Source organism: Centruroides vittatus, unplaced genomic scaffold (genome assembly GCF_030686945.1).
Source record: "Centruroides vittatus isolate TY-2023 unplaced genomic scaffold, ASM3068694v2 contig_698, whole genome shotgun sequence".
Classification (NCBI taxonomy): Eukaryota; Metazoa; Arthropoda; class Arachnida; order Scorpiones; family Buthidae; genus Centruroides; species Centruroides vittatus.
In genome coordinates this window covers 25,887-52,623 of record NW_027122441.1, presented here as the reverse complement: position 1 = coordinate 52,623, position 26,737 = coordinate 25,887, and the positions used below count along the sequence as shown (strand labels likewise).

At 33.1% G+C, this 26,737-nt stretch overlaps 1 protein-coding gene across 1 annotated transcript; it reads left to right on the top strand.

Annotated features, from left to right (window-relative positions):
* The first annotated feature begins 850 nt into the window (after positions 1–850).
* On the top strand, positions 851–1,990 carry LOC136980391 (uncharacterized). The gene has a single exon (XM_067276498.1). It carries the CDS (start codon positions 851–853, stop codon positions 1,988–1,990), a length of 1,140 nt encoding a protein of 379 aa, XP_067132599.1.
* Positions 1,991–26,737: the final 24,747 nt, after the last annotated feature.

Genomic DNA, 26,737 nt, shown 5'->3' with positions numbered 1-26,737 from the left:
GAAGGCTGCATACACAGAAGTCCCAATTGCCTTCGTTCTTCTTTATAACAATTGTCTAAAAATAGGCTACTTCCCTGACAATTGGAAGATAGCAAACGTTAAATTTATTCCAAAAACAAAAAACGCAAACAGCCCTGAGCAATTCAGACCCATCAGTTTATTTCCAGTACTTGGGAAAATTTTAGATGGGCTAATAATAAACAGAATTTATTACCACCTCCAGAAAAATGACAAACTTAACGAACAGCAGTTTGGCTTTAGACAAGTATGGTCAACAATCCAAGCCACCCTCCGGGTAAAAGACTTTATAACAAATGCGTGGGAGAAGGAAGAACACGCCATGATAATTTCCGTTGATTTTAAAAAAGCATTCGACTACTTGTGGTGGCCGAGCGTATTTAAACGACTTAACAAGACAGAATGCCCTGCAAACATGCAAGAAATACTTAGGAATTATTTACATAACAGAAAAGCAGGCTACTTTTCTAATAACATCAACATTATAAAGCAGGTTACCAGAGGATGCCCACAGGGCTCGAGAAGTGGACCAGGCCTCTGGAACCTGGCATTCGACAGCCTGTTAGAAGAATACGACCAAACAGCAAGAGCAAAGATACAGGCTTTTGCGGATGATGTCGTTCTAATGATAGCGAACAAGAATTGCAACAGGCTAGCAGAGGAAGGAAACAGAGCCCTGGAGAAGATAAACAAGTGGAGTCAAACACATAAACTGGAAATAAATTATAAAATATGTGAGCTCATGGTGTGTTCAAAAAAATTATGAAGAGGACAACTTAAAAAACAAATTGGCATATATATCAACGGAAACAGAATCAAAAATGTGAACGAGATGAGATACCTGGGCATCATTTTCGACAGGGCGCTCAGCTGGAAAGAACACATAAATAAAATCCACCAAAGAATGCTTGAGAAAAGCAACACACTCATGCAAATTTCTAGAAATGTCTGGGGCTTGAACTACCGGTCAGGAAGATTGATATACAGAGCGGCGATCGAACCTGCAATACTGTATAGAGTACAGGTGTGGGGCGAATCAGCAAACAAAGTTGAAACGAAAAGAAAACTACGATCAATACAAAGGAAATTCATGATAAACATTTGTAAGGCCTACAGAACGGCCCCAACGGATGCATTGTTGGTTCTAGCAAATATCTTACCAATAGACCTCAGGATCAAACAACTCGTATGGGAATGGTCCCTAATAAAGGAAGACGTTAACAGTTTAAACAGCAAAGAAATAGAAGACAAAATCAAGAAGGGAAAATTGCCATCGGACATTGGTGAACTCATTCAAAAAATAAAGGAAAACCAACTGGAAAAAGCAACGAAAAACATGGACACAATTAGACATCCAGCAGAAGAGATCAGTTATAAAGCAGACATAGAACAAACACATAACAACCAGGAAGAACAATGGAAAATTTTTACGGATGGATCAAAGAACGCAGAAGGCTCCGGAGCCGGAGTAGTTATATATGACCCAAAAAATTTTAAAACATATCAGGCGAGTTTAAAAATGGCTAAACATTGCACAATAACTCAAGCGGAGCTCTGGGCAGTCTTCAAGGCTTTGCAACACGTAGACAATAAACTCCAGAATTTTAAGGGACCAATAAAGGTTTACACAAATAGCAGAGTCGTAATCCACACACTGAAGAATCAAAAAGGAAGGACACAACTGGCCAACGAACTTATTGGACTGGCCCAGAAATTAGGCAAAAATAAAATAATAAAATTCCAGTGGATCCCTGGACACAAGGGAAACGAGGGGAATGAGAAGGCGGATAAGTTGGCAAAGAGAGCCGCATTAAAAAATCTTCCAACAACATATAAAAGAATACCGCTCAATATTATCAAGAACAAAATCAAAGAAATAGTCGAACAACAATGGCAGGAAGAGTGGGAACACTCCACAACTGGAAGAACCCTATACAGATTCATACCAACAACCAACAATAAACAAACATAAGACATCTGAGACCCAACTATGAGGTCACACAGTGTCTGCTAAGGACATGGAAATTTCAACGCATATGTTTTCCGCTTCGGCAAAAAAAAACAACGATAAGTGCGACACCGATACCGACAAAATAGATGATGTCTCCCACTATCTCTACGAATGTAGCAAATATGAACACCAACGAGAGAAATTCCAAGGACAGTGTGTTATAGCTGGATCTAATTGGCCACCAAAAGAGAGTGAATTGACTCAAAACAGAACCCTATATAGGCATCTTTGCAATTTCATTAAAGCAACCAGAAAGCTATCGTCACCAAAGGAAAGAAGAAGCGAAAACCATCGAAAAGATAACCCAATGAACAGTAGACTGACACTGACATCTCAAGAAGAGACTGGCAGACATTCGGAATAGCATCTGGATCAATACAATAGAATTGTTATTGTGTAAATATTGTAAATAATATCAAATGTTAAGCTTAAATTGTTTAAATGTTTACCTTGATAATCGCGTTGTTGGCAAAATAGCCACAATTGTAAATTTTATGATTTTTGTATTCTAATTTTGCTATTTTGTTTTTTTAAATATCGCCGGGTTTAGGCGATTCATGTGAACCCTCTGACTTCACCTTCTATTCTTCCCCTTACTCTCCGACATTTATTCTTCGCTCCTTTCATTTCTTTAAAGCTAAGTCTGTCAGCAAGAGAGACAGCTCTCTTAAACTTTACTCTAAATAAATAAATAAAAATATAATGCTTTCTAATTGGTTCTGAATTATTTATGAAAATGGCAGTTATCTTCCAAGTCTCCAACACATGGATTCGAAAAACATAGGCAACAACGACAACTATGAGTGACGTCTAATACACGTGACTGTCCAATTTGGCTTTCTCTTTAAAAGACGTTGGTTCGCGTCTCTTTAACGTGCCGGCCACGTGGAGTTTTCTAGGTTTTCTTCACATTTGTAACAACTGACTTTGAACACCTGCATATCCATTCAAATTCCTCCCGGGAGGCATTCCTTCGGCATAACATTCACGCGTCGATTTACCGTAACCAAATAAACTAATCAAATCCAATTATCACTAGTTTCACTAGAGATTGCATTTCTAAAATCTTACATTACACTAGTACGTCTTAAAGTTGGTAGATTTCACAATCAAAATCACATCCTCTATTATAAAGTAATTTAATATTTTCAGCACCTTTTTTAAACAGATTAGAGAGACACAGACAGTCAGCTTTCTATTCTTCCCAATTTATGTTAGAGAAAGTCGATGGCTCGACCAATCAACGACAGGTTTACCTTTTCAAAAGTTATTGGCGTCGAGTTCGCCACGCTTTATTGGACGTCACGACACGAATCATCGATGACGTTACTATTGAAATTAGATTTTAATGCACGTGCAGAAAAGACATTCCGGTAATTTTGTTCTTCGATACGCGCATTTGAAAGTCAGAAACGGATGAATCTAAAATTATGCATTTTTTAATGAAAACATGTTTCAGTTTTAGAACAACTTTTAGGAACGAATTATGTTCGAAAGCCGAGGTTTCCCTTTTTTAAATTAAATATTTCACTAAAATTAGATTTTCTTTATCGGATCCGTTATATGTAAGACACTGTATTTTCTTATCTTTCACCTTTAACACATTCTTAAATAAATTTAAATCACACCTCCTCATGCTTTCAAATACATTACTATTTTATAAACTGGTGTAACGTTTATTTTTGTTACCTACAAAAACCGAAAGTCGAAAATCCAACTCTAAAAGTGCAGTATCTTCTCTATTCAACGACTGAATATTTGCCACCGTTCTTCTAATACACATGATTAAAAAAATTTGTAGTTTAAACAAGAAACTGAATACTTTCGTGGACATCAATTTCTTTTCTAGTTGTAATATTCAGCATATTCATTTATTGTGCGGGGTTACTCGAAATTCTGAGACCGCGTTTTACATTTGTGTCAGATAAATCTAAACTTAATCAGAACAAAGTGATAAAATAAAATAAAATAAAAATTAGACGGGTAACGCTTAAACTAAATTCAATGACGAAATAATGTACTAATCTCCGAGAGAGTCGTGAGTCAAATTTTGACGTTTCGTTAGACGTAGATTTTTTGAGATTTCAGATGTCTTCATAGGTCTACACTGTTCTTAGAATGCAATATTCCATTTTTCCGTATAAAGTCTGCTTACATTCAAGCTTTCACGTCAGTGACTCGGTCAGCCTGCGAGTCTAAATTACGTTAATGTTTTAAGTCTGCAATCTTAATTTTACAAGAAGACGGCTTCTTTGCGATTAAAAGTTCAGTCAAGACAGACAGCGCTGAATATATCGCACTCAGGCCCTAAAAAGAATATTGAAAAATTATTCTATTAAGATTTCTGTATTTAATCATTTTTAAGAATAACTTATAAATATATTCCCATAGATGTAATTAGTTATAAATTATATTTGATACATGAGGTTTTATAAAGAGTTAGAGAATATATTGAATGAACTTATTCGAATGAAGAAGTTCTTTTTAACATAAAAAAATCCACCGACGTTTATTCCAAATGGAGTTCTACCGTATCTTTTCATATAATTCAGCATCTTTTAAAAGAAATAAAACGGCTTTTTAATATATTAAATTAATAGGACATTCGAAATAATTTGAATTTATTTGCATTACCTTCATTTTGGTTTCTAACGGTAAATCAGCAGAACACAATTTATGGATTTCGATGAATTTTCCGTAAAGCTAGAAAAAGTAAAATTAATAACATTAAAGACGATTGTTTCTATCCTCACTTCCTCTTCCACAACCTTTCACATAATCAACACCTACTGCCCACCTTCAGAAAACATCGAGATCCCTCTCCTGATCATCAAGACTATTGTCCAGGCTCTCCCACCCGGGCCCTAAGATTGTCTGTGGGGACTTTAATTCCAAATCCCCTATCTGGTTCAGCCCCTTTGAAGACCCTAGGGGTCTGGCTGTGGTTGAACTCATGACTGAGCTTGACTTGCATTCTCTGAATAAGAGTCGGCTTCCTACCTTCTCAAATCACAACGGTGAGAGCTGGATTGATCTCTGCCTGGGGAACAGGACTGCCACCAGGTTTAACATCGATTGCCGGACCTTGGCTATCCCCTCAGTGAGCGATCATGCCTATATTCAGACCACCATCAATAGGACCTCCTCTCATGCTAACTACTTTATTGCTAATAGGACTAACTGGGAGAGTTTCAAAGAGACACTAAAAACAATTTGGAACCCCATGGAGCTGATTCAAATTAATACTACTCATACGCTTGACAATGTAGTTTCCACCTTACAATCTGCCATTAAGAGGGCCTTTCACTCTGCGACCGAAGTCAAAGTCTGTAGACCCTCTGCCCCCTGGTGGAATAGGGAATTAGCTGCCAAACGGACTGCGGTACGAAGGGCGAGACGTAAAATCAGGACTACAAACGACCCGGCATTAAAATCTCTGAGAACCGATGAATATAGAATCCTTTTTAGGGACTACAAGACATTAATCAACAATACAAGACGAAAGTCTTGGCAGGAGTTCTGCACCACCTCCAACCACTATGGACCATGGTCAACTCCTTATTACATGGCCATTAGAAAGAAAATACCTCTGACATCTCCGGTTACCATCTCAACTGATACTGACAAGACAATCAACCTCAATGATACTTACCAAGTCATTTTTACCAACTTCTTCCCACATGATAATCCAACCAACGATAATCCCAAGCAACAAGAAATCAGAAATCAAAGCCTAATTCCCCTTCTTACTGACGACGATAGACCTTTCACCTCAGAGGAGATAAGTAGGGAATTTCATAAAATTAAAAAGCGTAAGGCCCCTGGCCCTGACTTGATTAACTGGCAGATGGCACAACATGCCTACGAGGCCATACCTACTACTTTCTTAATTATCTTCAATAAATGTTTGGACCTTAAATACTTCCCAACCATCTGGAAAGAAGCGGCCGTAAGGCTAATCGCCAAGACTAAGGACACCTCCCCCACCAAGCCCTCTGACTACCGCCCCATATCCCTCCTGACTGTTTCGGGAAAGGTTCTGGATGCTCTAATGGGAGGACGGATCCTCCATCACTTGGAGAAAATGAATGCACTTCACCCATCCCAATATGGGTTCAGGAAAAATAAGAGTGCCCACCAAGCAATAGGTAAGATCCTTGATTATGTTCGTAACGCCAAAAGCGACGGAAAACACACGATGATGATCTCGATTGATTTTAAGGGCGCTTTCGACCACGCGTGGTGGCCTGCTATCCTGACTAATCTTGCAAATCTCAACTGTCCAGCCAACATCCATGGGCTCCTCAGAAGTTATTTATCAGGGAGAACTGCCCTAGCAATAGAACAAGGAACCATAATGTACAAAACCGCTATCACTAGGGGCTGCCCTCAAGGTTCCAAATCAGGTCCAACGCTATGGAACATTCTTTACGATGGGCTTCTCAACTCTATCAATACCTCTGACTTCCCTGGCAATCCTTATCTGCAAGGTTATGCAGATGACACTGTCGTCCTGCTTTCTCACCAAAATCATGAGGTTCTTCAACAGCACACTAACAATCTCCTACAAAGTATTCTCAACTGGAGTGAGGACAATTACCTCATCATTAACCACAATAAAAGTTACTGTATGGTCTTTCCTAAAGAGAATCCATTACGTAAAAAACCGACCATCCGTATCAAGGGCCAAAGGATTCAATGTGTCAATAGTATGAAATACCTTGGGGTAATCCTTGACCCCAAACTGACCTGGAGGGATCACATTCAATATGTGTACAATAAGGCAATTCGTGTCACCCACTCCCTCAGGAGTATTGCCAGGAACTACTGGGGGCTTGATCATCGGACCAGCCAGCTCATCTATACGAGTGCAATTGAACCGATTCTAACCTATGAAAGCGAGGAGTGGGGCTACGCAGCCAACAACATCCATATCAGACGGAAACTGCTCTCCGAGCAGCGTAAAGCTACGATTGCAATCACCAAATCTTATAGGACCGCTCCAACCAATGCCCTCCTGGTCATCGCTGGGCTCCTTCCTATTCACCTGGTAATCCTTGCAAGGTATCTAAGGAATCTACTTATGAAACTTCATTTTCGTAACATCACCGAACCTGAACTAAGAAAGTTGATCTCCAAAATGCATCTCCCCGACTCCTTCAACAAATTGATTAATGACATTTCTAACTACGGGATTGACCTCAACTGCAATATTAGCCGGCTCCACCCTGCAATTTCTCCCACCAATAGGATTAACTTTAATTTACCACCCTCACTTACTGGAGTAAATTTCTTCACTGACGGCTCAAAAACCTGGGATGCTGTGGGCGCCTCTGCTTGCCTGGTCGATAGCACTAAGAAACATCATTGGCAAACTGCTCTTCGCTTGCGTAATTAATGCTCTAACAACCAGGCGGAATCCCTGGCCATCCTTGCCACGCTGAAGCATATCAATCAAAATATCTCTTGCTTTTCGGGAAAAACTGTCAACATCATTACAGACAGTCGTGTGGCACTCCATCAGATAAAGAATCGGAACCAAAAAGTGCCCATCCTTGACAAAAGTCTTAACCTCTTTAATGAAATCAATAACTCAGCCAACATCAATTTCTATTGGGTTCAGAGTCACTCTGGGAATCCTGGTAATGAAAGGGCCGACAGGCTGGCTAAGAATGCCCACAAGATAGCTGACTCCTATGCTTATGAGGCCATCCCTCTCTCTACTCTTCGCAGAGAACTGCACGAACTACTCACTACCATCTGGCAAAAAGAGTGGGATACAGGCACCACCGGCCGGCACACGTACAAATTTTTCCCAAGTGTCAGCACACGTCTTAACTTATCCTTCTTCCACACCAACCATGCCATCACTCAGCTTATGACGGCAGCACGGGAACTTCCGGGCGTACCTTAATCGTTTCCTCAAGAAAGGAAACGGTAAGTGCAATTGTGACATCGTAGAAGAAGAGGATCCATTCCACGTTTTATTCACCTGCCCTAAGTACACCTCCTACCGTGGAAATCTGCGTAACGTAGTGCAAGCGGAAGGTCATCATTGGCCTTGTAACTTCAGTGTCCTCCTCTCCTCAGCACGGATTTTCCATGGACTAAAAAACTTTTGTAAGCATCTTCCATTAATGAACTTTTACAATGGACCCAGAATGTTAGTCTAGTTGTCGAACTTATTACTGCTTACATTATAAGGGCTAGCCCCTTTGTGTCCTGCTCCAATCTGCCCCAGCTTATCAATCCTGTTTTTTAGTGGGCGGACATCTGTTTTTTACTGTACAACTGTTACTTTTCAGAGCGTACTCTTCTCTGTCTACTACACGCTTATTTGTACTGCTAGCACCACTCTTTATTTTCAGAATCCCATCCAATTGGTCCCTGCGTATCGCTCTACTGTTCTATTCTTCCCCCCCTTTTTTCTCCCCATCCCATTCCATTCCCCCATCCTTCTCTCACCCTCTCTATCATTCCCCTTTCTTATTGGCAACACCCCTAGGTACGCCATTTCTTTCGCACACTATCACTATCCTCACTTCCTCAGCGGTTTACTTACAACCAAATCAAACACCAGATCACTTGCTGAGCTTATTGCAATTTTTAATTTTCAAACGCTGTCAGCCTATTCGTATAGGCCATCCTCAGAAAATTATAGTTCCACAACGAACATAAAACTTTCGAATACGCGTGACATTTAAAGTTTTCGAAAATTTTTAAAATTTTACATTAACAGTTAAGTATTAAATAAATAAACAATAAATTACTAATACATTATATAACCAAACACATGAAGAAATAATAAAATAAAATACTAAATCGAAAATATTTTAAACTAGTTAATGACTAGTTTCAAACGACAAGGGCAATTGGAAAACTACAATAGCTGAAATGAAAATAGGGATAGCTGGTCTTAATGAACTTGAAAGGGATTATTTTACATGAAAGACTGTACTGAGAAAAAAGGAAGAACACAATGTACAAAGTAAGGAAAGGTTAAATATAAAATTCACAAAAAAATGGCTAGTCAAGAATCAGCTGGCGTTAACAAAAGCAGATAAGACTAAGCAAATGGAAATTATGGAAAAAAAAGATATAATGAAGCAATTAAAGATTATATTAGAAAGATTGAATGTGATATTGTCGATGAAAGGATTGTAACGGTAACAGACAACAAAGTTAAAAAACTTCAGAGAACACCGCTGCCATTCTTAAAAAGGTCACATAATCCCAGCCCCCGGATGCCCAGATTCTTTGCATTCGCAAAAACGCATAAGGAGAACAAGGAGATTCGGCCGATAGTTGAAAAATGCAATGCACCAACCTTCATACTGGAGAAGCAATTAAAAAAGTACATATATGAGGAAATGGAGGATAATATGTACGGTACCTGGCGCATGATCCAAATAAGTTGGTAAAGGAATTACAAGATTTGGCTTTAATGAATGATGACGTAGGGACAGTAATGGATTTAAAAGCATGCACCCCTCCATGAATGTAGCTTCTTGCTTTAATGCCCTTATTGAATTTATGATCCGGCATAATCCAGGGTTATCGACATATATAGAGAATTTAAATAAGCTAGTAAATTTGATGTGCTTCCATTCATTTTTTGGATTCAATGAAGTAACGTACAAACAGAAGAAAGGTGTTTCGATGGGAAGTCCCATGTCCGGACTCTTATGCGAGTTGGTAGTGCGTCAACTGGAAAAGGATGTCCTAGCAGCATACGAGGAGGACATTATATTCTACAAGAGATATGTGGATGACGTGTTAATAATTTAGAAGGACAAACAAAGGATCGAAGAATTTTCACTTGCAATAAATGACAACGGTTATGAATTCAAGCTAAAGCTGGAACAGATTGCCATACGCATCTACATTTTATAGACAATGGTATACATTTTAAAATGGGCAGTATAAAACGGCCGTGTACTTAAAACCCACGCTTACGAGACTGTATATACCAGCATAGTCAAATGATGCGTTCAGGTATAAGATAACAGCGTTCAAGGCGTTTATTAAAAGAGAGTTCTTGTATTGCGCTAACGTACAGTAGAAGATCGACTTAGGGAGATAAGCAAAATTAAGAAGGTGGCAAAAGGTTTAAGATTAAGAACAACCGCAATCGAAAAGTTGATCGAGAGTTACAGATAACATGGAAACAGACAAGATATTAGGAGGGATAGGATCAACAAGTTCACATACAATAAGAGAATGGAGGCAGTGATGGAAGAATTATGTAGATATAAAAACATGAAAACGGTACATAAAAGAGCGCCAAACATATACAGACTGCTAAGGAATGATAAAGACAAAGTAAGAATGCAGAATAAAGCCGGGGTCTATAAAATTCCTTTTGAGAATCAGCAATTGGGAGTGACAAAAGATTATATTCGGGTCACAACAAGAAGCTTGGCAATACGTATAAAAGAACACAAATATGACGTGAATAAAGGCCATAATAACACCGTTTTGGCAGTAATGGCACAGACAGAGAGAGCGAAACTGAAATGGGATGAAGCAAGAATAGTTAAGACAGTCCATTCTCCGACGATTGCGTTGGGTATGGAAAAAATAGAAATATATAAGAGTAAGGTGAACAATAATTGCTTAAACGCAAAAGACGCCAATGCTCTCCCAACGACCTGGAAATACGTAATAGAAAAAAGACGGAAGTTAGAAACCCGTAAAAAGATATGGCAGTTATGCTTAAACTAGTTTAAAATGGTACATACATTCATGAGACTAAGTTCAGCAACTACTGTTTTACTACATATTACAATGACAATGACTTTTTTGTTTTTGCGCTATCAAAATATATGGCACAAAAACAAGAGAATGTCATAAAAATATGTTTGAAACAGCAGTTAAGAAGTTTTTTAAAAAGATATTGTGTTGCCTTTTGTAATTTTTGGTTTTTAAAGATATTTATTTGTTTATAGGTTAAAGTAAATAATAATAAACTAGGAGGACAAAAATAAAATTACGGTTATCTAGAAAAAAACGCAGATAACATAGTAAAAAGTATTATACAATCTCCATAACGAGCGACAAGATTCAAAAAAGCATATATAATCGATCATCGTTACAATACAATATATATTCTACCGAAGAAACTCTGGCTTTAATTACCTCCGCGAAGTTAACTAAATCGTAATACATGACGTTACGATGAAGCGCTATAGAAAAAGGTGTTAATATTTATCCATGCAACCACGACATTAAAAAAGCAAAGCAATTCCGTTATCCGTCAGATGCGGCTATTACTATTACAGAAGTTAGAACTGATATCAAACTTCGATCTTTAGTGGACATAAAAACAAGTATCTATTTTGAAGTCTAACTGTATCCAGAGTTAATGTTCGGCTGAGCCGTAACCAGTTATTAGGTTATTTACTCGGAAGTTTAACTACAAATTCTGCATTCAAAAGGTGGAACGTGATTAACACCCTCTCTATAGAAGACCTAATGGCTTTTGTATTGTATGGTCTGAAAGACTAATGATTATGGCTTTACTCTGCAGGTTAGTTCTCGTTGGGCTATGCAAAGAGTACTCGAAAATGTGGTGTTATGTTCTAAAAAATAAATGAGAATTATTAAAGTTAAAAAATATAAATATAAAACAAATTGCAAATCATTATCTGAAAACAGTCGATTTACATAACGATTCATCTGATATTTCGAAAAAATTTGTAAATTCCAATGTTATCTTGTGACAAAATGGTGAATATAAATGTCCATAGAGCAAACGTACATAAAAAACATACAGTTAATAATTCTAAAAAATTAAACACTTCTTAACTTTCTTTATATTAGGAAATGTCACAAGACCATTGATATCCTCTTAACAGTGGAACAGTCGGTCTCGGCTCTACCAGTTAGTTGTGGAGATAAACCGTGGGAATTTTTTTAAGAATTTTCCCACGCGTTTTTCTCGTTTCCGTTTAGGAAAAAAAATTTTTAAACAGTTACGACTTGTAAAGAAAAAATCGTTCTTTATTATCACATAATTTTTTTATATATGAATTTTTTTCGCGGTAATTTTTTGCTAAATTTTTTTTTTCAAATTTATATTAAATTCTTTTTTGATTTTCCATCCGATACGATTTTTTCAAAACTTTTGAATTTATTTTCAATTTTATAAAATTTTTTAAAGTTTTAGGCATTTAAGTAATGACGATTTTTTCCAACCTGCGAATCAAATTCAAGAAAATGTAATTGACAGTTAACGAATTTCATCCACAACAATAGAAGACGTAAAGGTTGTTATGACTACAACTGGCGGCCTTTCCCCCCAGACTGAAATGTGGGTGAAGGTCGTCTCGTGTTCTACTTTCTGTAGAAGTGACGTAATCATTGTAAATAAAAGAAAATTTCAGTATATCGTTTATTTAAAATTTTAAAATTCCTTGTTCAAATTTACGCCGAAATATTAAAGCGAATTAAAATATTAGCATTTTGTAAATAAACTTACTTGACATATAATAAATTTAAATAAATTAATCTTTAAGAAACAACAAAACAATAAAAAAATGTAGAAATATTTTTATATTCATCTTCACATTTATAACATATGTTATCGTCATTGACCGATATTTAATTTTAAAAACAATTTTCACAATTGGCATGCATCAGAAAAAGAAAGCATAACTTCCCTAAAACACACTTCATTGAGAAGGTCCGCTTCACTCTGAGAAAGCCGACAGTTTTATGTCAGAAATCCAATGTGTGACCTACTTTCTCTAACGTAGTGAAACAAAGTAAGTTGCAGTACAACAATACACATAAACATAAATAAATTAGTAGCCCAATAATACATACTTTCATGTAAATCCATATGTTATATCCAAAAGTCAGTTTTCCCAAATTGTCGAAAAATAAATTATTTTCAACTTTTCTTTCTGAATTTAGAACTAATTCACAGTAAACTTTATGCCTTAAAATATCCATTGCAATCAACGCAAAATGTATGAATCCACGTAATAAAAAATTATCGCAGTGAACTTCGAAAAAACGAGAAACACAGAATTATTAAACCGCACTTTACGAAATCTGGCGCGAACTGTCGTATACAATAAACAAAACGAAAATGCTCTTGTCCAATGTCATCAGGTGACAAAAAGTTTCTAAATAAACGCTAAAAGTTTTAAAGAATTCTTTCACAAAAACCGATGAATTTAATTAATACACAATAACTAAATCTGTTTAATAAAGGTTAATAATTTTCCATTATAATTATGCAAATTAGATATAAAAAAGATCATCGCGCAAATTCTCCCGCGAACCATGGATGACTCTTACGTCATCTGGATTGAAGTTTCCTGCAAAATACTGAAAATTTTTATATAATTATTTTACTAATCCAGTCAAATTTAAATAATATAAAATGTCTAGATCTGTTTAATAAAGATTAGTAATGTACTATCATTAATATGCAAATTAGATATGACAAAGATCACTGTGGAAAAATTCCCGCCAAGATAAAAATAGCTTTCGGTCACGTGATCACCAAGAAATACGCCTTAAATTTAATGTTTGTGTACAAATTAATACATTTTAACTAATGTCATCGTTTAAAATTTAATGTTTCTGTAAAAATAAGTAAATTGTAACAAATTTCATCAAAGACAACAGAATAATTTTCAGCTTATAAAAACTCTACAATAAATGATTATTTCTTCGAAAGACGTCGATATGCACGAATAAATAATAAATATGCAATAATGCTTTTATCCATTTTAAGTGGATATTGTAAACATTAAGCTGTTTAATTTGTTTGGCTTTTATAATTTAGTTTTTGAATATTTTACTGTGAAATTCCATTTAGTAAACAGAAACAAAGACAAGCTATTAATTATAAACAGGACAATAGAATAATTTTTACGTAAATTGAGTGAAAATACAGAAAAAAACGAATTATATCAAAGATGGGGACAAACAAGCTTACATCCCCAGAACAGAGCTTATAATTCGTTGTTATTTTCAGCCTGTTTCTACTTTGACTGTTTTTTGTTGGTAAAAAGTTAATGTTTTAAGATGTTTTTAGTGAAGAAACATAAAAGTATCGAAATATAATATTCACACACACAAAAATATTCATGTATGTCGACATTAGAAATTTGAAATCAATTATAGAATGTCCTGGATAGAGATGTCGTGTGATTGTCTGTTTCTTCTGTCTTCTTTTGTTTTTCTACGTGAAAATAAGATATCTTTTATAACTATTGATAATATAAACATTTTGTTTCTTTATATATTACCTTCAATTACAGCTGCAAACTTTAACACATGGAGCATGTGAGAAAGTATTATTGTATAGATTATTACATTTTTATGAATACACCTGAGACTCGTGACAATATAGGCCTATATTAACCTACTTTAAGTGCCAATATTTTATTTAGAATCATTTTAAACGTTATTATTACATCAAATTATGAAATGGAATGTTCCAAGTATAGGAGTAAGAGGGAGGGGAAAGAAGCCATGCGTGGGGAAAAAATGAGTTTTTATCTAAATTATAATAAAATTTACTTATATTTACGATAAATATCGATAATTTTCTTTTGGAGAAATGTATCTTGATAAAATTAATTATCTATATGAATGAAACTTTCAATAATACATTAGTTACAATGACTGACGTTCCTTTCTTACCCTTTCTGTAGTATGTCTTATTATTAAACATAGTTTTCTAGATTATAGCATAATAATGTGTAAAAAAAAAGGAAAATTCTGTTAATTTGTAAACGCAAATACTATCACATAACAAGCATACTGTATCCTCTGTATATTTAAAGTCAGTTATTCGCGATTGAATTTTTCTAGATAAGCCTGTTTAATCCGTAATTTATTTGACAGAAAGAAATTGTTTATGGCCGTATTTCATTTATATAATGTTTTTCTCGTGATATTATTTCTAATATCGGAAAAAAATATACATTTCTAATATGGACATACATCAATATTTTTAATTCTGAATATTATATTTCGATACTTTTATCTTTCTTCACTAACAACAAAGTACTTTTATTTTAAAAAAATAAGTTTTTACCAACATAAAACAGTCAAAGTAGGAACAGGCTGGAATTGACAACAAATTATAAGCTCTGTTCTAGGGATGTAAGCTTGTTTGTCCCCATCTTTGATATAATTCGTTTTTTTCTGTATTTTCACTCAATTTACGTAAAAATTATTCTATTGTCCTGTTTATAACTAATAGCTTGTCTTTGTTTCTGTTTACTAAATGGAATTTCACAGTAAAATATTCGGAAACTAAATTATAAAAGCCAAACAAATTAAACAGCTTAATGTTTACAATATCCACTTAAAATGGATAAAAGCATTATTGCATATTTATTATTTATTCGTGCATATCGACGTCTTTCGAAGAAATAATCATTTATTGTAGAGTTTTTATAAGCTGAAAATTATTCTGTTGTCTTTGATGAAATTTGTTACAATTTACTTATTTTTACAGAAACATTAAATTTTAAACGATGACATTAGTTAAAATGTATTAATTTGTACACAAACATTAAATTTAAGGCGTATTTCTTGGTGATCACGTGACCGAAAGCTATTTTTATCTTGGCGGGAATTTTTCCACAGTGATCTTTGTCATATCTAATTTGCATATTAATGATAGTACATTACTAATCTTTATTAAACAGATCTAGACATTTTATATTATTTAAATTTGGCTGAATTAGTGAAATAATTATATAAAAATTTTCAGTATTTTGCAGGAAACTTCAATCCAGATGACGTAAGAGTCATCCATGGTTCGCGGGAGAATTTGCGCGATGATCTTTTTTATATCTAATTTGCATAATTATAATGGAAAATTATTAACCTTTATTAAACAGATTTAGTTATTGTGTATTAATTAAATTCATCGGTTTTTGTGAAAGAATTCTTTAAAACTTTTAGCGTTTATTTAGAAACTTTTTGTCACCTGATGACATTGGACAAGAGCATTTTCGTTTTGTTTATTGTATACGACAGTTCGCGCCAGATTTCGTAAAGTGCGGTTTAATAATTCTCTGTTTCTCGTTTTTTCGAAGTTCACATAATTTTTTATTACGTGGATTCATACATTTTGCGTTGATTGCAATGGATATTTTAAGGCATAAAGTTTACTGTGAATTAGTTCTAAATTCAGAAAGAAAAGTTGAAAATAATTTATTTTTCGACAATTTGGGAGAACTGATCTTTGTTTGGATGTAAATGAAGGCATGTAAATTTATTTGTGCATATAATTATCTAGTTCTAATTTCGAAACATTTATGGCATTTAGTGTTTATAAGCGTGTTATTTAGACATGTCTACCAATTTAGTGCTAAAACGTAGAACTACGTCAAAGAAGAATACAAACTTTAATTAGCAAGTAGTATCTTTATTAGAAAACTTATTTGTTGGTAGATTTTTTTACATTTAAAGTGTAATTAGATGAAACTAAATGGATGTGAACATAGAAAGTTGAATATGGCAAGAGTAATAGATAAAACTATTATTACATATTACTCGATCAGAAAAATTTATACTTGAAGAATTTTGTTTTGATAATTATTGCCTAGGGTTTATGTCGAAAATATTTTTCAGTTATATTTGTAATTACAGTTAATTCGAATAGTAATGGCGCTTAAATATTTATAGAATTAATTGAAGTTTTCGAATTTTGTTTTGAGGAAACTGAGGAAGGCAAGAGTATCTACAGTTGTATAATGAACTGAATTTAAGTAAATTAGGTGACTTTGTATGTTTCGATGTAGTTTTTTATAATATTACGATATACGAACTTTCGATTTTGTAAATTGTATTATACTAAAAAATAAAGTTTTTCGTTATTCTCCTACTTAATGATGTATTTATAATGTTTCTGAACTAAATAATACTTATTAAATTGAAATCCGAGCATTACAAATTACTATGAATATTAGAGAAGACCGTTTTACTATAAACTACTACGTTTTACTACAGCTTACTCCAATGTTGATTCTACGAAAAGTAGGTCAGACAAGGACCGTTAGACTAATGACGTAGGCTGTTTACTTTTTCCGGTTGCATCGGTGCACTCCCGATAGCGTCATTTACAGAAGTCACACCTACTTTTTTCTGACGCGAGCCAATTAGGAATATTAATTTTTTTAACCAATCAGATGACGGCGGGAGATTTAAATTCGATTTATGTCGATAGATGGCCGTCTAAAATTTCATATTTATTTTAATTTTCTCTCTTTTATTGTAATTTCTCGAGAACTAAAGGATATTCCAAAACAAAGTTGGAGAACCCAACTACTCGTGAAAATTCTACGACTTCACGAAATGGTCCAGATATTTTATAAGAATTTTTTAACGACTATAGTCGTCCTTCACCACTGCCACTCGATCGTCTTGGACGACTATTCTCGTCCTTCACTGTTAAGAGGATATTCTTTCCGAAAATAACGCTTGTAACAAACGACTAAAATGTTAATAAACAAAAGAAAGTCATTACAAATCACGAAAATATATACTTAAATATAACTAAAAAAATATCTATTTGTTGAAATAACCTTTACAGGTTGCTTAGAATGTAAAATCTCTTCATACAAAGTTTATTCCACAAAGTCTATATTTTAAGGACGAATAGAAAAATGATTTATGTCAAAAACATTTCGTCTTTTCAGTCGTTTATTATCTAACAAAATTAAAATAAATTATTACTTTGTTGTTCGTAAATGGGTTATGAACATCCCGTTTTAACTCATAAAAGATTCAGTTTTATTTTTTGAAGAAAGTTTCTAAATCTAGCTAATATGAAATTGTAGGTTTAAGTTTTACTTACCAAAGATGAAAACCGTGAAAGTTGGAAACATAAAATCGTAAATAAGACCACGAAAATTAGCAAAAAAATAGAAAACACAAGACGCATTACATCATCAAGATCAAAGAAAAACACTGCGCAGAAGATGAAACTCGTTTCATACACTCCGAAACAATATGCGGCTGGAAAGTATGCTTCACAAACTAGATTCATTTCTTGTATATAAGTCCATAAATCCCAATGAGTTTCGATCAAGGTTTCGATTTTAGTATTTATGAAATTTTCTTCTTTTCTCAATTTATTGACGAAATCAGATAAATACTCGAATCTCTTCGAGATAATCACGGCCCATGCTCCCATAACAAATATAAAACAATCTAATTGTCCAATTACATAAATGCACATTAATGTAATATTCAAATTACAGAATGCCAGCTCAAACTCTGAGTCAGTTATTTTTTTCAAAGTAGCATACAGAAACAAATCAATTACAGTAATTACTGAAATTATTGAAAAAAATAAAACTGTGAGGCCACAAATAAAAATTATCTGAATGACATGTGTCATTTCTTTTTCTCCTTCATATCCACTATTATTTCTAGAAAAATAAAGTCTTTTTCTCTTAAATAAACTGAATTGAAATACTGTAAAAATACCAAACGTAATTAAAATAAATTTTATAAGTATTTGATTCTTAGAAAACATTCGAATCCATCTGACACATACCAAATTGTCCGTTATCTCTTGAGTAATAAGTACTATATTAGTCCACATAAATATCTCTATAGCAGTTTGGTACAAAGGATATAACTTTGAAAGATATTTCCATCTTTTGGCAAGTTTATTACAATTGCAGTACATAATTTTAATTCCAAATACAGTCAAACCTGTTTTTATGCGGGGGATAGGGACCGCATTAAAAAAAACGCATTAAAAAAAATCTCACGAAACTTCACGAATGGCTGTAAATAATAGTTTTCGCAACACAATTAAAAAAATAATTTTTTTATGCGGTCAACAGGGACCGCATAAAAAAAGTCTCACATAGAAAATAACTCTAAACCGTACGAAATAGAATTTATTGACAACAGATGTCAGCACTTGACTGCATCGTCTGGTCTATCGTCTGTTTTACATATTTTTGTCCAGGTGGTGTTTTGTTGACTTAAAAAGTAAATTATTTCATTTTTCGCATATTCATGCAATAATATTACTATACTAAGTGCATTTATGCTATAATAAGTTTATTTAGCTATAATAAGTCAACGTGAGACATGACGAATCGCACGAGACTACTCGCCAACTATACCGCACAAATAAAAAATTCGCATTAAAAAAATCGCACAAATAAAAATCGCACATAAAAAGAGCGCATAAAAACAGGTTTGACTGTACAGTCAAACCTGTTTTTATGCGGGGGATAGGGACCGCATTAAAAAAAACGCATTAAAAAAAATCTCACGAAACTTCACGAATGGCTGTAAATAATAGTTTTCGCGACACAATTAAAAAATATTTTTTTATGCGGTCAACAGGGACCGCATAAAAAAGTCTCACATAGAAAATAACTCAAAACCGTACGAAATAGAATTTATTGACAACAGATGTCAGCACTTGACTGCATCGTCTGGTCTATCGTCTGTTTTACATATTTTTGTCCAGGTGGTGTTTTGTTGGCGTAAAAAGTAAATAATTTCATTTTTCGCATATTCATGCAATAATATTACTATAATAAGTGCATTTATGCTATAATAAGTTTATTTAGCTATAATAAGTCAACGTAAGACATGACGAATCGCACGAGACTAGTCGCCAACTATACCGCACAAATTAAAAATTCGCATTAAAAAAATCGCACAAATAAAAATTGCACATAAAAAGAGCGCATAAAAACAGGTTTGACTGTATCTCTAACGATACGAGGATTGGTCGTAGAAAACACACAACGCACATACTGCGCTTCAAAGAACCCAGATACATGGTTTGGTTTCAGCTATCGAATGGAGAAATGTAAATACTAAAAATTTTAGATTTGGATTCAAATTCAGATTTTCGCCTCTAGTACAACATCTTCTTCTAATGAAACCGAATGCAGGTTTAAATAAAATAGAAAACACTTTTAATTACGATACTACGCAAATACTTGATTTGTGTTGTATTGTAATCACGCCGCTAAAATTGCGTCACCGAAGTAATTTCATCTCTCGATTAGTAAATGTATTGCACCAATGACTTAAAATTTTGCTATTTTCTTTTTAAGATCTAAATATTTTGATGTAACTAAGTATTGTAATTACTCTCTTATTAATCTTCTATTTCGCTTGTTACAAAAAAATTTAGTCAACCGGAAACTTGTAGAAGCTTGAATAAATTTTAAATAAAATCGGATGCTTTTAAGACATCGATATTGTACAGTTCAGCCCAATCAAGTATGCACCTGTCTATTATCGATGCGCGCCGCCGTAAATATCACTTGCATTTTCATGTCACGCCACCTGTTATAAAAGTTATGAGATAGACCGTTCCGATCCTTGACGAAATTGGGATGAGGCAGTTGGTCAAGAGGAGCATTTAAGACATCGATATTGTACTGTACATTTTCTCTTATGCTATTCAAGGCCAACAATGCGCTTTTGACACGTGACTGCAATACAATGAGAAAACAATTGTTTGCGTAATATCCTATTCAAATATCTGTTTTCTTTTATGAAAATCTGCATTTGTTTATTTTAGAGCTGAGGCTTTTATTTTAGGATATATTAACCACGATTTAGTGAATTTATTAACTTTGCATTTTTACACGTTAAATTACTCTGCCTAAACTACATTCCCGTGGCCGTCTCGGGCTAACGCGAACATATTTGATAATTATTCATAACTTTTTCTTAAACTTTTTTCGCCTTGTAGACACTCAAAAGGCCTCTTTTTGGAAGTCCGTTAAGTGTTCAAGCAAGTCCACAATGAGGTAGCCGGGTGACGCTGTACGGGGTCCGACATATCCGAATGAGTCACCACCCGAAAAATTCTTGCGGCTTTTTCGACCAGTCCAGATTCGATTTCGGGCCCCTGTAACAACAGGTTGCCAACTTGACCGCTCGGCCATCCAGCCATCGTTACTCGTAATTGTAGAAATAAACCATGTTTTTGGGCTTATTCAATACACGAAATACTTCTGGCCTACTTGACAATACTTGTGATCAGTTTGGCTCGCCAATCGCAAACTGTTAAGACCGTTCGTTAATATGCACGGAAAGATGGCCAACTTCAAGTAAACCATGTTTTCGTGCATAATAACAAACGGTAAAAAAAACGTTATGAGTGATTGCTAAGTATGACTGCGTATGCCTGGTATGGCCACAGAGATGTATTTTTGACAGACTAATTTAATGTGCAAATTTTATAAATTACCGTTAAATCTAAACTTTAGCTCTTTTACAGATTTATTATTAGTATTGTCGTATTCATCATTAGCAATATTATAAGACCTAAATAAATCCTAACTTAATCGAACAAAATAAAGTTTAATTAAAATAAATTTGTAAAGTTTAATTAAACTTATTTAATTAAAATTATTGTACATCTCTTATTTTACTATTGAAGGCAACAGATTCGGTTTTGACACCTAACTGCGATACAAACAGAAATCAATTGTCTGCGTAATATCCAATTAAATTATTTTTTCTCTTTATGAAAATCTGCATTTGTTTATTTTAGGGCTGCTGCATTCATTTTAGGCTATATTAATAACGAATTAGTGAATTAACCGTATAAACGGTTTATTCACTAATTCATTATTAACGGTTTATTCACTAATTCTTTATTAACAGTTAATTCTCTAATTCATTATTAACGGTTAATTTACTGATTCATTATTAACGGTTAATTCACTAATTCATCGTTAATATACGCAGCCCTAAAATAAACAAATGCAGAGTTTTATAACAGAGAAGATATTTGAATAGGATATTACGCAAACTATTGATTTCTGTTTGTATCGCAGACACGTGTCAAAACCGCATCTGTAGCCTTCAATAGTAATATAGGAAATGTACAATATCGATATCTTAAAAGCATCTGATTTTATTTTAAATTTATCCAAGGTTCCACAAATTTGCAGTTGACTCAATTGTCTTGTACAAAGCGAAATTGAAGATAAACGATAATTAGAATACTCACTTATGTTCTTTTTAAAATTTAAATATTCTGATATAACAAGATTTTAAAGCATTGGCTTAATACGTTTACTAAGCAATTTTAGTCCGATGACTGCAATACAGCACAAATCAATTGTTTGCGTAATATCGTATTCTAAAAGTTCTCTCTTTTAAGAAAACCTGCATTTGGTTTATGTAAAGAAATATGTTTGATTAGAGACTCAGAACTGAATATCTAAAATTTTTAGAAATTACATTTCTCATTTCGATAGCTAAAAGTAAAACATGTATCCAAGTAACCAGAAGAACAGTTTGTGCATTGTTTGCTTTCTACGACCAGTTCTCTGGTCGTTAGAAATATTTGGGATTGAAATGATGTATTGCGATTGTAACAAGCCTACCAAGAAATGGAAATATCTGTCGAAATTATATTATTTGTACCAAACTGCTATAGAGATATTTATGTGGACAAACGTCGTACTTGCTACCCAAGAGATAACGGACAATTTAGTGTGTGTCGGATTGGTTCGAATGATCCCTAACAATCGATTACTTATAAAATTTATTTTAGTAACAATTGGTATTTTTACACTAGTTCAATTCAGTTTGTTTAAAAGGAAGAGACTTTATATACCTAGAAATAACAGTGGATATGAAGGAGAAGAAAAAGAAATGACACATATCATTGAGATATTTTTTATTTGTGGTCTCACAGTTTTATTTTCTTCAATAATTCCAGTTATTACTTTTATTGATTTGTTTCTTTATCCTACTTTGAAGAAAACAACTGACTCAGAGTTTGAGCTGGCATTCTGTAACCTGAACGTCACATTAATGTGCATTTATGTAATTGGTCAATTAGATTGCTGTATACTTGTTATAGGTGCAGGTGCACTCATGCTCTCGAAAAGATTCGTGTATTTATCTGACGTAGTCGATAAATTGATAAAGGACAAAAATTTTCTACAGACTAAAGTCGAAACCTTAATCGAAACTCATTGGGATTTATGGACCTATCTACAAGAAGTAAACCTAGTTTGTGAATTATACCTTCCAGCGGTATATTGTTTCGGAGTATATGAGACAAGTTTCATCTTCTGCGCAGTGTTTTTCTTTGATCTTAGTGATGTAATGCGTCTGTGTATTTTTTATTTTTTTGATAATTTTTGTAGTTTCATTTATAATGATAAGTTTTCAACTATCACGTTTCTCATCTTTGGTAAGTTAAACTTAATCCTATTATTTCTTATTAACTATATTTAGACACTTTCTTTAAAACATAAAATTGAAACTTTCATGATTTAAAACGGGATGTTCATAAACTGTTTACGAACAATAAAGTAATAAAGTAATAATTTATTCTAAAAGCGTTAAGATAATAAACGACTCAAAAGATGAAATGTTCTGCAACGTATTTAAATACTTTTTCTATCGATGTATTTAAAATTGTGAAACAATCTTTACATGAAAGCATTTTACATTTAAAACCAATCGTAAACGTCATATTCACAAATATATGTATTTTTTACCTTATATTTTTAGTTCTGAAATTTATATTTATGTCATTTCTAGTAATGTTATTTTCGTGTTATTTGCATTTTAGTCGTTTGTTACGAGCGTTATTTTCGAAGAGGATATCAATAATATTATGACATTTTCAAAAACAAAGAAAAAAAAAATTAATTAACAAGTGTTTAACTATATGTTTATACACACGCTTGTTTAATAGACAATTATAACATTTTCTGACAAATGAATACCGAGTTTTACAAATATCAGACAAACGCCATATAAATCTGTTTTCTTTCAGATAATGATCTGAAATTTGTTTGATATTTCTATTGTTAACTTTTATGAATTTTCAATCTTATATGTTCACATGTGTGTTGGAGTAGCCGGGGGTACGGAGTTTGGAAAGTACGCTTGTACCGGTTAATTGGCTGTCCAGTCTTGCAACTGTCCCTCTATGTCGAAAGATGGCTTAATAAGAGTGAAGAATGCGGAGACTGGCAATCTCGTTATCATTGTTTTTCTTTACGTCAGGCTCCCGACACGAGATAGAGTTTAAATTTGCGCCCTATCACGCGTTTAAGCAATTATTAAAATGAGGGCTAAGTAACTGACGAGTGGTAAGTGCATAAATAAGATATAGGATGTCTTATAAATAACGAATCCAAAGACATTTAGTTAACAAGGAAATAAACAAAAAAATTTTATAATATAAAAAGTAAAAGATATTACAAATAAAATGACTAAATATTCCATCTTACTTAGCGAGCGTTGACCAATATACTAATCCCTAATATAAAAAACAGAAAATAGTTTACAAATCCATGTATATTACCTCATTATAATGTGATTGCTAACTTTTCTGAATTTTGGGCGGAAGTTCAATCGGATGAAGTATGGCACTAGTCTATCATTATGGAGGAGATATGCTGAGAGATAAAGTGTTGAAGTGCTGAGCGATTCAAGTGCACTGAGTTTAACACGTACCCCAATTTATACTAATTTTTCTTCTGCAATAGAGATTAAGAATAAAGATCATCTGACTGGGTGTGGTGATGAGACTTTTTGAATTTAGTCAGCTTTTTAATCTAAGATTTCTCTTAGGAACTCACTGTCAACACTAGAACATTTCTTCATTATTACCTTTGACGTGTAACTTTGATAAAAATTTTAACAAATTTTCTAATAATTTTCTAGAATATTTCCTCAAAAAATTCCAAACTCTCACACATGCATCTTACATTACAGAAACTGTAAAACAGCATCGTTGTGAACATTTCTATAAATTAAGATTAGATCGAAATAAAAGAAAACCTTTCTCGCTAACTTTATATATGGTAAATTTCAAATGTGTTTGCAAGAGATAATAAAAAAATTTCTAAATGCGGGAATATAATGCCTATATATTACATTTCATTATTTTTATAGAGAATTAAATAAGTATATTTATAAAAATTTATTAAGCAATAGGTAACACAAACAAATAGAATATCAACTTTATCTTTATTTATTCTGAATTTCATTTTATAATAATATTAATAATTATATTGCTTGATAGTCATTACAATATGCAATTTGTACTATAGTCATTAGTCTCAATTATTATAAAATATGAATTTAAATAACTGAAAGTTTTAATTTGAAATATTTTAAATGCACTTTTTCGGTTTACAAACAACATATTATAACAGATTTATTCTCTTTAATAAGTAAGATAATGTTTTTATACAATCTCAGAATACTAAAACTTTACCACAACAGTCTATCGACTTGTACTGATCTGAGAACCATGCTTTAATGTTGTAATTTAAACGAGCTTAATTAAAACCATTTTCATAATGCATACTGAAAACATTATAGAATAAGTGTCGAATATTAACGCAGTTTATATAATGGATTTTTGTTTTTATCTAACCATATAAAATATAAAATCTCTATTAGTAGCCTAATCAAAACTGAATTTTTTTACTTTCACTGAAACTGTTAATTCAAAAAATTCAGCATATTTACTTCAAAAACAGTATTTGCAGGAAGTAGCATCATTTGTATCAACACATGAATTTACAAAAGCAATGATAATTATAAAATATACACCGAATTTCAATTAAATTATTCATATTCAAAATATTCAAGCGATTTAGTATGGCTGCTGTTGCTTGATAGAAGAAACACATCAAGTAAGAGGAAAATAATTTTTGGTAGTCTGAGCAAGAAATCATTATTTATTAAAACATCTTTTAATTTTATTAAACTTCTCATACAGCGGAAATGTACACAGATGATAAATATTTATAATTATTATTATTATATAATAAATTAATATAATTAATGATATTAATTTTTCTAGCTGTACGGAAAATTCATCGAAATCGATAGATTGTGTTCTGCTGATTTACCGTTAGAAACCAAAATGAAGGTAATGCAAATAAATTCAAATTTTTTCGACTGGCCTATAAAAGTATTACATTAAAAAACCGTTTTATTTCTTTTAAAAGATGTTGAATTTCATGAAAAGATATGGTAAAACTCCATTTGGAATAACCATCGGTGGATTCTTTTACGTTAAAAAGAATTTCTTTATTCGAGTAAGTTCTTTTAGTATATTCTCTAACTATTTATGTACACATGTACACACATCGTTACTACATTTATGCGAATCTACTTATAAGTTGTTTTTAAAAATCATTAAATACAGAAATCTCCTTATGCAGTATATACACAATAATTTTTAATTGTTATTTTACAGTGTTTGAGTGCCATATATTCAGCGCTGTCTGTCCTGACTGAACTTTTAATTGCAAAAAAGCCATCTTGTAAAATTAACATTGCAGACTTAATGCAATAACGTAATTTTGTCTCACAGACTGACTGGCACACTGACGTGAAAGCTTGAATGTAAGCAGACTTAATATAGAAAAATGAAATATTGCATTCGAAAAAGGACGTCCAGTGTACACTTATGAGAACATCTGAAATATCAGAAAGCCAACGTCTAACGAAACGTCAAAATTTAACTCACGACTCTTTCGCAGCTCTATACACTCTGTCGACATTTAAGTTAAGCGTTACATGCGTATTTTTTTTATTTGATGATTTCAGTTATTTATTTGTTTTTTCTTATTAAATTAAGATTATTCTGTAAGAAATGTAAAACGCGGTTACAGAATAAAGAGAAAAAATATCTACTGACTCTCTGAACAATTGATTTTTTCGAATATTAAAACTGAAAAT

Coding starts and splice junctions, on each gene's coding strand:
- LOC136980391 (XM_067276498.1), top strand. CDS start 851: ATGAGATACCTGGGCATCATTTTCGACAGGGCGCTCAGCTGGAAAGAA.